The 13,514-nt window shown below is 43.7% G+C and overlaps 1 protein-coding gene across 1 annotated transcript in view; it reads left to right on the plus strand.

The window, feature by feature from the left end:
* The window catches only part of LOC142845219 (uncharacterized), a 35,415-nt gene extending 24,710 nt beyond the window's left edge, over positions 1-10,705 (plus strand). The window contains exons 6-10 of the mRNA XM_075963970.1: positions 3,438-3,554; positions 5,431-5,463; positions 5,552-5,613; positions 6,279-6,369; positions 10,617-10,705. Of these exons, the coding sequence (XP_075820085.1) occupies positions 3,438-3,554; positions 5,431-5,463; positions 5,552-5,613; positions 6,279-6,309 (243 nt within the window). The 3' untranslated portion in view covers positions 6,310-6,369; positions 10,617-10,705. The remainder of the gene's footprint in view (positions 1-3,437; positions 3,555-5,430; positions 5,464-5,551; positions 5,614-6,278; positions 6,370-10,616) is intronic.
* Positions 10,706-13,514: the final 2,809 nt, after the last annotated feature.

Raw genomic sequence — 13,514 nt, forward strand, 5'->3', positions numbered from 1 at the left:
ACCCTTTGGCAAAACATTCACTGTTTTCTACAAGGATTCTTCAAGATGAAGGTACTTCTGAAATACGGCTGTTCAATCCAATATATCTACCCCATACAGTGACTGTGTTAAATTTCTTACAGAGTACAGGTAAAAACGCTTTGTTTCAGCTAATGATGCACACCGAGACCCGTGACTATGTCTTTTGGCATTAGAGTCTTTCAGCTCTAAGATTAAAGGATTTTGAGCCAGCCTGGTTCCTGGGACTCAACTGTTTCTCTTAATCATTAACTTGAGCTATGATCTAGGCAGCTCCTTAAGTGACCCCTTACATAGACCCCTGTTGTGTGACGTTTCCTTGTAGTTACTTTTATTTATCACAACTCTGTATTTTTAATATTATTATATAATATATTGTATAATGTAACATTATTATTATCAATTAAACAGTATCTGTTAGAGAGAAGTCATTTTTTATTATAGTCTACAGGTAAAAAATGTCCAGTGAGCAGGATGTTTCCATGAGATAAACACATTACATTACAGGCAGTAGGGCATCTCCCCACACCCGATTCACACCAGAGAAAGATAGCAACAGCAACATGTAAAGGCACAAGAGAATCAAAAGACATCCTGGAGTCTGTAGTCTCAGGGCCTTGCCTCACCCACCAGAGAGTCTCCTACTGATGGGCTGACACCTCGAACCCCAATTGTCACCCGCTGCTCCCCTGACATGGCTTATGTCTCATTGTGTTAACATGGGTGGAGTGGAACATGTCTTATCTCCCTGTTTTCCTCTTTCTAAGGTTGTGGCTTTTCCAGGATCTTCTGATGAGCTAAGCCTACCAGCTCTTGAGGAGTGGGTACTGTATCTTTTTGTTGGTTTTTCTAGATAGGGTTTCTCTGTAGCTTTGGAGCCTGTCCTGGAACTAGCGCTTGTAGACCAGGCTGGCTTTGAACTCACAGGGATCTGCCTACCTCTCTCTCCCAAGTGCTGGGATTAAAGGTGTGTGCCAACACCGCCCAGCTGTGGTACTGTGTCTTAGTCTCCATCATTCTTGACTGGAGCCCTGATCCTGTTGATATTCTTCTATCATCAGCTATAGTGCTTTCTTCAGTGATACTTTCAGAGAACACATAGGCATTTGGATAAGGACATGAACGAAGTAACAATCTTTGGTTTTTTTCTCTCTCTTTACTCTGCTCAGCTGAGCATAAACTGTGGGTAGTAACGATTACCTAAATTATTCTATTATTAATAAAAACTCCCGAGTCAGATATGGGGTTAGAACCAGATTGATCAGGGGCAGAGAAGTAACTAGTGACCTCCTTTCTGTCTCCTTCCTTAATCCAAAGAACACACATCTTTCTAAGCATCTCTCTACTACTTCCCATGTCTCTCTATATATCCTCAGTCCTCCAAAACCTCTATGGCTAATTTTGGTCAGCTATTAGCTAGCTCTGGCCTCGAATACAAGGTAAACCTTATTGCCACAGCAGAGTGGTAGTATGAACAATTCTGCAACAGGGCAGAAATAAAGTTTAGATTTAGGTGTGGCCCTTCGCTGTTTCCACCTCTGTTCTCACCTCCTGCCCCAGGAAGCTGGAGTGTGTGGAGGATATTTCAAATAGTGAATGAATGGTAGTCAATTCATCTAATCTAATGCAGCAAAATATATTGCTTCTTCAGACTCAAGGAATGTCACCTGGCCAGACTTTAGGAGGCAAGCAAGACCTCTCCCAATTTTTAACTTTGTTAACATAGTTTGTGTGACTAGAGAGAGCTACAAGAGAGACCATGGGAAGGATCTCTCTTGAACAGAGCTCAAGTCTTCACAGCACCCTGAGTTCTTTTGGCCTTTTGCCTAGACCATGGACACATTAAAAAGCAAACAGAAGTAATAACGGCCAAGAAGCCTAAGTGGAGCTGCTGGAATACGAGACGATGTAGTCTTGACTTAGCTCCTGTCTTTACCTGGTTGCCCCCAGTTTCGCCTGTGACAGCAGTCTGTGTGATAGACATCTTACAGCTGGAGAAACTGGAGTTTACAAAATGCAAGGAACTTGCCTAGGATCACCAACTTTGAAGCACAAGACTAGGTGCACACCACAATCTGGAACCATACTAGATGTTTCACAGAATTGAAAGGGAAGTCAATAAAATAATCAGGAAAGCACTGGGGCCCCCGCGGCAGCAGGAATCGCAGGCAGTGCCACACAGAGTAGGCTGGCACGAGCGCCATAGTTGACACTTCCGCCGCTGTGCTGGGCACTCCTGGAGAACTTGTCATCTGCTGTTCTGCTTTTGTGTCTTTCTTCGGGAAGTCAAATGGGACTGTCTACCTGCTTGGCAGCCTCCTTGTGTGTGTCATTGTTCCAGCTGCCAGCAAGTGAAAGGGCTCCGAGGTGGAAAACTGGGTTCTGCTTCCCACCAAGACCAGCATCGGTGGTCAAGAGTGTTAGGATGCTGCCTGGCAGAGTTCAGTTGAAATTTCAGGAAACCTAGAAACTTAAAGTGCAGTTGCCACATGAGGATTACTGGTGGTTTCTGAATTAGTCACAAAATCTGACCACAGATGAAGCGATTGTCCAGCAGAACCTACCAGCTATCAGGAGCAGTCAGAGGAGCGACTGTCAGGGACAGCTCTCTCTAACTTCTAGCTGGTCCTGTGGGGTCTTCAGACCATGAGTCACCTTCTTGAGCAGTGTTTCACTGTAACCACCTCATTAGCCTTAGTGAACATTTCTCTGTGTATCAGGAGGAGCAGGTTTTTGCCTTTTTATCTTTGTCCTGCCTTAGGCTCTTTTGTGTTAGACTACAGAACACTGGGGCTGAGATACTGCTCAGCCATTTGAGATACTTACTGCTCTTTTAGATGACCTAAGTTTGGTTTCTAGTGCCTGTACCAAGTAGTCATAACTGCCTGTAGCTTATGTTCCATGGACTCTGATGCTCTCTTCTGGTTTCACCAGGCACTCACACACGTGTGCACATACTCCACATACTACATGCACCTACATGCAGATGATGAAAATAAATCCTTTTTAAAAGGACTAGCCCTGGGCAGTGGTCTACAAATCAAGTTCCAAGACAGCCAGAGCTACACAGTGAAACCCTGTCTTGGGGAAAAAAAGAAAAGAAAAAGGACTAGGAAACGTATTTTAAAACAAACAAAAAATGAGGCTAGTACTCAGTAGGTACCTAAGAATATTTGAGCAATTTGAATTTTCCCTTAAAATCTTTTCTTGTGAAGCTGAAGTGATTCTTACAAATGACCAGTTCAGGTGTGAGCTGCCATGTGGGTACTGGAAATTGAACCTGAGGTCCAGTGTTCTTAACTGCTGAACTATCTCTCTAGCCCCAATATTTTAATTTTATTTTTTTTTTAGGTTTAATGTATTTTTTCAATGTGCTGTGGGAAGATGGATCAATAAGCTTTCTACTTTTGTTGTTACAGGTGTTCCAGGACTTGGGTACTGAAGTACTGTCTGGAGCTGCCCAAGGTTACAACATATGCCTCTTTGCCTATGGGCAGACGGGCTCTGGGAAGACATATACCATGCTGGGGACTCCAGTAAGTGTTAGCACTGGAATGAACTATCTTCCTAATGTCACAACAAACCTGTATCTTACATTGTCCTTACCACTGTGATATGGAGCATGACCTCCATAATCAATATTAAAGGGATTAAAGGCATGCGTGTGACCCTCTCCTATACTTAACAATGGCATTTTACTAGTTTACCTGAACAGTAAAGTTTGTATAATTAGTCTCTCTTTGTGAAACTTTGAAAAACTAGACTTTCATGATTCCCTTTGACAATGAGTCCTTGTTGATCCCACTGGATATATGTATTACTTCCAGGTTCATCACATAAAGCTTCACAATTTGACTGGGGTTAAACCTGGACTGCATTTTAGTGCTATACAGGGATAAGAATGCCGTGTTCAGCTTTCAAAGCTATGTGTATTAGAAGAAAGCAAGAGATGTAGCTTTGCTGGGGGCTTTTAAAAATGTAGAGTATAATGCAAGTTGTTTTTAATCACAGAAAATTGAGGGGATAATGCCAGGTATGGTGGCACATGCCTTTAATCCCTTTAATCTTTGAAGGTAGTAGAGGCAAGGCAAATCTTTGATTCCAGGCCATCCAGGGATACACACTGAGACTCTGTCTCAAAACAGACAACAGCAATAAAAATAAAATTAAGGGGATAGCATTCCTTAAGAATACCCTTAGTCAGGACCACGGGGGGTGCACCCACCCACTGTGACAGTGGAACTGATCTATTGGGAGCTCACCAAGGCCAGCTAGACTGGGACTGAATAAGCATGGGATGAAACCGGATTTTCAGAACGTGGCGGACAATGAAGGCTGATGAGAAGCCAAGGACGAGGGCACTAGGTTTCGATCCTAATATGTGAAGTGGCTTTGTGGGAGCCTAGCCTGTTTGGATGCTCACCTTCCTGGTCCTGGATAGAAGTGGGAGGACCTTGAACTTCCAGCAGGGCAGGGAATCTAGACTGCTCTTCATTCTCAAGAGGGAGGGGGAAATGGAGTGTTGGGAGGGAAAGAGGAGTGGGGAGAGGGGGAGGGGAGTGGGGGAAGGGGTAATGTGTGCGAGGAGGGGGAGGGAAATGGGATTTTTTTTTTTTTGCAACAACTAAAAAAAAAAAAAAGAATACCCTTTCTAGCCAGGCAGTGGTGGTGCAAGCCTTTAATCCCAGCACTCTGAAGGTGGAGACAAGTGGATCTCTGTGAATTTGAGGCTAGCCTGGTTTACAAGAGCTAGTTCCAGGACAGGCTCCAGAAACCCTGTCTCGAAAAAACAAAACAAAACAAACAAACAAACCTAGAAGATATAGAAGTATGCTAGTGAGATGACCTGAGCACTGGTTGACAAATAACATTGTATAGAAACAATCTGAAAAAATAGCCCACTTCTCTGGGTACAGCTCACTGTTCCCTTTGTCTGTGGTTAGTGTGGTTTCAGACATTTGAAATTAAGAAAAAAAAATCCTACTAGGTCAAAAGGGATAAAACCTTAAGCCTCTGGTTATGAGATAGAGGAAATACCTACTTCTTTGGATTTTTGCAGTTTTGCAGAGGGTGTTTGTGTGTGCTTCTGTATCTAGGGATCTAGACACAGTAGGGATCTAGAAGAGACCACATTAGTGGTGGAAAATGATAAAGTTCATTGCAGGAAAGCACATGTCTAAGTTTGCCAGCTTCTCCTATCTATTTATGGTAATAATCTGCCTCTCATCTGTGTCTCTTGATAGTGCCAGCCTCAAGTTTTATACGTCCTTCTATAGTGGCTAGCTAGCACTAAGCCCACACACCCCTCCTCTGTGTTTGGGGGGGTCCAGGATCCCGGGTGTTTGGGGGTAAGAGGAGGGCAGGGGCATTGCCCAGAGTGAACAGTAATGTTTTTCTTTTTCTGTCATCCAGGCTTCTGTTGGGCTGACCCCACGGATATGTGAGGTATAGACTCTCTCTGATGATGTACTTTCAGAGTAAGTTCCCTATGTCAGCTCCCTTCAGGGAAATCTGACCCTCTGATTTTGTGCAGGCTCTCTTCATCAGGGAAGATGGCTGTGCCTCACTGCCTTTTTCCCGCAGCATAAAAGTAAGGTAAGAACTCAAGCTCCAGACCCCTAAATGTCCTAGTTCCTTGGTCTGTTTGTAAAGCTCCTAGCAGTGAGACCAGGACCTGTCCTTGATGCTTAGATGGCTTTTGGGAATCTGTTTCCCATGCTGGATTTCTTCAACCAGCCATGATGCAGATGGAGGAGCTCAGTCCTGCCTCAACTTGATGTGCCCTGCTTTGTTCAAGCCCATGGGGGCCTGCACTTTTCTGAATGGAGGCAGAGGAGGAGTGGATGGGGAAGGGGGGATGGGAGGAGGAAGGGACTTGATGCACAGGACAGAAGGAGAGGAGGGAGGGAAAACTGTAATTGATATGTAAAATAAATGGAAAAAATGTTAATTAAGTTTTAAAAAATTAACTAAAAAAAATGCTATCTTAGTTCCTTTCTTGTTGCTATGATAAAACACCAAGACCAAAGCGACTGATAGAAGAAAGAGTTTATTTGGACTTAGGGTTCCACAAGGTTAGGATATATAATGGTGGGTACAGCAAGGTGACAAAAAGCAGGAACAGGAAGCTGAGAGCTCAAATCTTAAACCATAATCATGAAGCTGAGAGAACTAGTGGGGACTGTCAGGAGGATTTTAATCTCGAAGCCTGCCCCAGTGACACACTTCTTCCAGTAAGGCTGTTCTGCTCACTATCTCAGTTACTTTTCAATTGCTGCAAGAGGACACTAGGACCGAGGCAACTGGAGGGTCCCTATTGCGAACAGCACTGAAATCTGTGGAGTCCTAAAGGTAAGGAAGATGTCTGTTCCAGCAGAGGATTCTGATTTTGTGTGACCCCTAAATAAATAACCGTCTATTTGTTAGTTCTGAGCTAGTGTGGGATTTCTTTTAAGTGTCCTTCCACATAACTGAGACCCTTTTCACATAAATTTTTGATTTTATACTCAGTTTATGTGGTAAAAGATTCATTCTGAGATAATATCTTCTCTCTACATTAAAATTCCTGTAGTGGAATGTTAGGGGGATAACATGACCAAAATGCAGGCAAGACTCAGATCTACATGATCCACATGTGCCTTCTGTAATTTCTCTTCAATCAAAGCCAATTCTCTCTTCCAGTTGACAATACCCTGGGTCTGTTTAAGTCATTGTCACCAGCTAAGGTTTTGTTTAAATTAATCAGGTCGTCAGGTTTTATTCCAATAGTGTGCCATAGAAGGAAAATGTCCCCTAGCAATCTTTGGAAGTCATTAAGAGTCTGCCAACAGTCTTTCCTAATTTGCACCTTCGGGGTTTTATTTTTTATAAACCTATTTTATAAGCTAAATAATTTAAGTTTATTATATTGCATTTAAATTAAAGATATTACACATAATACTGCTTCAAGGGACGTGGACATACAACTGAGATCAAAAGAGACTTCTTATAATAAAGTGTGATAAGGCAATAAGATAGTTACGTTAGGTGGCAAAATAGATATAGTAAATACACAACTTTAAATAAGCAGCTGAGAGATGCCTCACTGAGCTACTATTTGAGCCTCGGGATTGTGTGGTCACTAGGATGAGACTGCAAATACAGTGGGCTAGCTGAGTGCTTGGTGTACAACGAGATTCCATAAATTCATAGTAACATTCTTACGAAGAATGTCTGAAATCATTAGGAGTTGGCTAGATTTCTGCACCCTCTGCCGGCCGGCCTTTTGGGGGGAAGGAGCACTTGATGAGTGCTCTCTGTCTCTTGTTGGAGCTCCTCACTGACTCTTCCCAGAGCCTGAGCCCTTTGATCTCTGTCTGCTTATCCCAGCTGAAGCACCACTTTCCAACTCTTGACTGTCTCTTAGATCACATCCTGAGCGATCCCAACAAAGGATGCCTTGTGAGGTCAGGTTGTAGTCCGACCCTTGCTAAATTGCTGTTGTCTTTTACTAGCCTCGTCTCTGGTTCTCCTTTTTTCATCGCAAAGTTAAAAAGCCATACTAAACCAAGTTTCAGGCTCTACTCCGGGTGGGTTCTCACACAGAACCCAATACTAGCAGCTGGTGCCCCTAGTCCAAAATCTCCTCAAAAGCCTGGCCCATAGTCTCTAGCACAAACAGCAGTAGGTAAGAAATTAGGGTAAACCTGAACTCCCAAACTATGCAGCAAACACCTGATGTTTTCAGAATACCCATCCTCTCTCCATAGCCCCGCCTTCTTGGATCTTCTCCTGGGTCACACCCCAACACATAATCATCTGCCATGCCTCTCCCCCTTAGAACCCCTTGGTTGTGTCTTTGTGGAAGTGGAAGGTTGTAGGGCATCAATTGGTGTCTGTCATTGTGATGCGATAGGTAACAAACAAGGCCTGCCTGGTCGCCAGGGTAATGGCGCTTTCACAGTTCCAAAGGCAGAAGCCTCAGTCTCGTCTTCCGACCCAGGGAGAGTGGTCGTGTTTCAGGGACGTGGAGGCGGAGGCGCTGAGTTTGGGATTCCAGAGTTGACGTGGCTTAGGTCGAGCGGTATTCCTGAGTTGACTTGGCTTAGGTCGAGCGGGGGGGAGCCCGGCTTTGCCGGTGCCACCCACCTGCAGGTGAGTCTGGTGGGCAGGCCTCGCTGGGAGCCCCGCATAGGCCCACAGTGCACCGCTGGCCAGGGGACACTGGAGCTCAGCCGGCCGCCCCGCCCCTCGCAGCTCCGCCTCTGTCACCTGCCCATCCTAGGTGGCAGCCCAGTTGCTGCAGCCCTATGAGGCCCAGGAGCATTTAGACACCCTGGTGGCCAGCAGGGTCCTTTCTCCTTGGGAGAGGCTCAGAGGTGGGCGAGCCGGCCAGTCCTGCGTGTTTCTAGGTGGGGTGTGTGACAAAGCCTGGCTTTAAGTCTAGAGACTCCTTTATAAATATGCTAATCACCCTCAGTGGAAAACCACACACTATATGCCTGAATCTCAACATCATATACCTTATGGAATGTACAGATATGTGTCAATAAAAATAAGAACTTAAGTTTCCTATGGGTGTCTCTAAACATAATTATTTAACAGTTTCTGTTCATTTTTCTTTAGAAAACCACTTCTCATTGATAAAACACAGATATAGAAAGGCACACTATAAAACATATAGTTACTGTAACAGATATAACTTGGTTGTCCATTCTAGAAGCCCTTCTTTATGCTTTCCTTTTAGTTTTATTATCCTTTTGGGAATCTTGCCCTTTTCACTTGCTACGTCTTCCATCTTTTGCTTACAACAGTGTGTAGAGAGACATGGGTCCTGCGGCTGTGGAGTTGGACACTCCGCAGGAGTGCACATGGCTTATGTGGTTCAGTGTGTTCCTCTGTCCTCTGCGTTTCCTGCAGATGTAGCAGGATGGGTGGCCTGAGTTTCCATGCTTTGACAAGACTCTAGAAGGTGGTTATCTTCTTTCTTTGGGAAGTTCATAATGTCTGGACTTTACTTTATCAGCTATTGACTGATCGGTATCTAGATACCTTGATCAGGGCCTGAAAATGTTAGAATAGTTGTTTTTTTTTTCTGAATAATTTCATGGGAAGATAGTGCACACTTGTGTGTGCGTTCATGTTTGTGTGTGTGTGTGTGTGTGTGTATGTGCGTGCGTGTGTGCGTGCAGGCTAGAGGTCACCCCTGGGTGCCCTTAGGAGTCCTCCACCCTTGCCCTTTTGAGACAGGGTCTCCCTGGGACCTGTGCTGGTCAGATAAGTGAGGATGGCTGTCCAGGGAGTCTCGAGGTCTTGCCTTCACATTTTTGGTTCTAGGATTCCAAGTGTGCTGCCAGACCTGGCAGTCTGTGAGCCATTCCCTCATCAGTGTGCTCGACACACTGATTAGTTAACAAACGCCAATTGGCTCTGCCCTTTGCTTGGTTTGTTGCACACCCGTGGCTACCATCTGTTTCCTCTTGAACGGACACTGCTGAAGCCAGATTTGGTGGTGGTCGTTGATTTTGACTGTTGCTACGTTAACCTGGGGGTTGACAGGAAACTTGATTGTGCAGGGACTTTTCTGTTGTTGGGGGGCACTGTTTGTTCTGCTCAGGTTGCCCACAGGTCTTTGCTGTTCCTCTACTTGCTTTGCTCTTATCTGGGGATCTAAGAAGCACACACATGTTCCTTCTTCCCTGCCTATTGCCATCTTCTGAGTCCATCAGTTGGTTGTTTGCTTATTCCCAAGAGCGGCATGTAAAATTTAAAGACAGAATAATCATCTGATAAGTTATATTCTAGTATGAATTTCTTTAGAAGATTTATACAGATCTCTATGAAAGATTACTGATGGTGTTCATTTCCTTTATTAAAATTAATCTTCAATGGTTGGGGTGTGGATTAGCGGTTGAGTGTCTACACAGCATGCGCAGGCCCTGAATCCTCAGCATAGGGGCTTTGGGGGTGTAGCTTTTCTGAGCACAGCCTTTTCTTTATGGGTTTAATTTTCTGTTCACTGATTTCTGCTCTGGACTTTGTCTCCTGCTCTCTGCTTGTGTTGCCTTTTGTTTTCTAATTCTGCTCAGAACAAGCGGATACTGATTTCAGTCATTTACTACTGTAAATGTCTATACTCCACATTGAATAGTGACTCTCCACTGACACCACATGGTTTGTCAGGGAAACTACATGAAAGAACGGGCTTCGGGAACACATGAGAAGGGAAATTTTGATGAGTCTTGGGGTTTTATCGAAAATCAGAAAAGGATCAATGTGGGAGAAGGAAAACTTAAGATTTTTGTTTATCAATGAAAAAACATAGGGTATTAAAAGGCAGCCCTTAAGACATCCTTGACAATGATGTCCTTGCATTTAAAGATTGTGTTCTTGCATTTTATTATTCAAACTGATCCTAGTGATGGTGCGTGCAATAAGGCACCTGAGCAGGACAGGGTGTGGCACACAGCTGGCTGCACCCAGAATCCAGTGACAGTCCCTTCTCTCACACAGATGATATGGGTACTAATGTCTAGCTGCACCCATCTGCTTTACTTACTCCCCAGCAGCCTGTATCTGTTTTTACTGATTGTTGCGCTTTCTTTCTATTTCTCTTACAGAGATGCTGAGGCTATTTTATGACATAGGGAATGCAGTTTTACATGAATTGTCGGGCTATAATGCCGAGCAAGAGATGAAAGATCGTTTGGAAGCTGTGAGTAACTTTGTCCAGATCCAGATTAACAAGACCTCCGTTGTGTGTTCTTCTGAGGAGAATAACTTAAGCTAGAGGGATGTGAGCAGCCTCCCTCGTGCAGTAGAAGTGATGTTTAAGAAAACCACTGCCACTCTGTAAATGATCCTGTTAGTCCGAGAGCTGTGGGGAAAGAAACCAAGTGTAGATGAGCCGGGAAAGATGGGTCTCTGCTATCTACTTAGACAGTTTAGTATCAAACTGTCTTAAGAAGTTATTGTTAACCAGCGGTTGTGGCGCACGCCTTTAAACTCAGCACTCGAAAGGCAGAGGCAAGTGGATCTCTGTGAGTTCGAGGCCGGCCTGGTCTACTAGAGCTAGTTCCAGGACAGGAGCCAAAAGCTATGGAGGAAACCTTGTCTCGAAAATCCAAAAAAAAAAGAAAAAAAAGAGAGAGAGAGAGGGGGGGGGGGATACAAAAAAGTTATTGTTAACATCTTCCTTCTCCCCTTCCTCCTCCCTATCCTCCCCTTCCTCCTCCCTATCCCCCCTTTCCTCCTCCTTAGGGACATAACTCTTGTTCCACAAGAAAAGTGTAAAGAGTAAATTGGACTGGAGCACTGTATTTGTTTATAAACCTCTGTTTATTTCTGTAAATTTGTCTGCCTTTCTTATAGTTTGCATTGTATTTTCCAACCCTTGAGGATTCAAAAGATGTCCATGAACTTTTTCAAAGACAAGTGGCAAGCCAAAGAGTTGAGGGCTTTTGTTTTGTTTAAGTAATTTTTGATAAATTATTTTAATTTAATTTAATTTGTTTGAGACAGGGTCTCGTGTATTCCAGGCTGGTCTCCAACTTGCTCTGTAGCTAGCCAAAGAATGACCTTGGACTCCTGATCTCTCAGCCTCTGCCTTCTGAGTGTTGGGTATCTCTGTAGAGAACGAACAGGAACCGTCAGGTATTGGGGGCGTGTGCAGTTTACCCTGATGCTGCTGTGCCCCTGTGGCTCACAGTGGTTGTAAGTCAGCCTCGACTCCCCCTGCCCCCTGTATTATATTGTCAGAAGTGTTCCTTCTGAGGGGAGTTTTTCAAGTTCTGAGCCACAGCCCTTGAGGGCACTTGTTACCTCCCAGTGCCCTGCTTAGCCTTGCCTTTCAGGGACATTGCTGTCCCTTGACTGCACTGGGGATGTGGCTCAGGAGAAGAGCACCTATGCAGTGTGGATAAGGCCCTAGGTTTAGCCCCCTAGGTGTGCAAACGTGTATGGCATTCTCGGTTGGTATTTGCACATATTCAGTGTATTCTTCATATATGGATCGTGTGTTCTGAGAAACTCGTGAATTACATGATTCATAGCATTCGGTCAGCTCCGATGCTTTCATTTTCTCCTTGCAGGTTTCTGTTAACCTTTATTTTTGGTTGAGTATTTTTTTTAACCAATTTTGATTAATATTTTTTAGATTTCTCCTTTCTCTCATTTAACTCAAGGCATTCTGTTTTGTGTTTGGCTTTCTCTTCTGAAACGAGCTTTCTTTTATATCAACTTCATGAATTTTATTAATTTTTCAAATTTTCTAACTCTAATTTTCCTTTCATGTCCTCTTCTTACAGTGTCTTTCAGCATATTGTTCTGCTCCTTATTCTTTGTGATTTTTGTTGTTGATTTTGAAGGAAGGTCTCACAATGTAGCCCAGTTTTACCTTGAACTTGTGGCAGTCCTCCTGTCTCAGCATTTTGAGTGCTGGAATTATAGGCATGAGCCACCATGCCTGACTTTTGAATGATATTATGTAATTGTTCATGCATCTTTTGTGTGAAGATTTTTGCTTACATGTATGTATATGCACTACATACCCCCAGAGGTCAGACGAAGACATCAGATCCCCTGGAATTGGAGTTACAGATAGCGTGGGTGCTGGTATGGAACCTGGATCTTTTCATGTGAGCAGCAAGTGCTAGTAGCGACTGAAACATTGCTAAGCCTCTATCTATACAGATCGCATATGGGATTTTTTTCCTGTGGATGGCCTGCATTTACCCTTGATCAAAGAACAGGAAGGGTTGCATCTCTTCTAATACTAGCTGCCACCTATTCCTGCAAATACCTCTTGGTTACCTTGGATTTTTTCCCTATTCCAAAGGAACATCAGATGTAGCTCTATTGCTGTCTTTTTTATCATTACTTTACAGTCTCTAATGCCAAGAAAATCCCAATTTTCATGGTTTGCCCTTAGCTTCTTTAGTCCACGGTTTGTAGAATAGATACCTACATATTGTTACTGTTGTCCATGTTTTTCTGCTCAGTATCTGAATGGTCTGCCTCTTTGCTGCGTTAGCTTTCAAAGAAATTGAAAAGCGTATTGCTATTGCTTCTGTCTTCTTCTGAAAAGTTTTGGCAATTGAATGATATTTTATAAATTAGCAAATAAAATTCGTTGTCCATTAAAGTTGAAATTACAAAAAAATAGGGTAGGTATTCAAGGCAAATGAGAAAGTCAAAAGAACTAAAAGTTGCCAATCCCATTGCTTAAGTAAATATTTTCTCCTTCAGTTGGATGAGGAATCGGCTGCGATGGAGGAGTTTGTATTGATGAAGCAGCAGCTTCAAGAAAATAAAGAACTCATTTGCACTTTGCGGACTGAGCTCAGGCAGAAAGAGGAAGAGCAAGCTGCACAGGTAGGATGATGGCGCCTCCATTAGGATAGAATCCATGAGGCCCTCAATGGTGCAAGGGGCAAGTCAATCCCGGCAGTCACTTGAAAAGCATGGTAGATGAAAGTATGGTACCTAGGATATTAAAGCCAAGCTTAGGCGGGTGTGGC

Source organism: Microtus pennsylvanicus, chromosome 2 (genome assembly GCF_037038515.1).
Source record: "Microtus pennsylvanicus isolate mMicPen1 chromosome 2, mMicPen1.hap1, whole genome shotgun sequence".
In the NCBI taxonomy this organism is placed as follows: Eukaryota; Metazoa; Chordata; class Mammalia; order Rodentia; family Cricetidae; genus Microtus; species Microtus pennsylvanicus.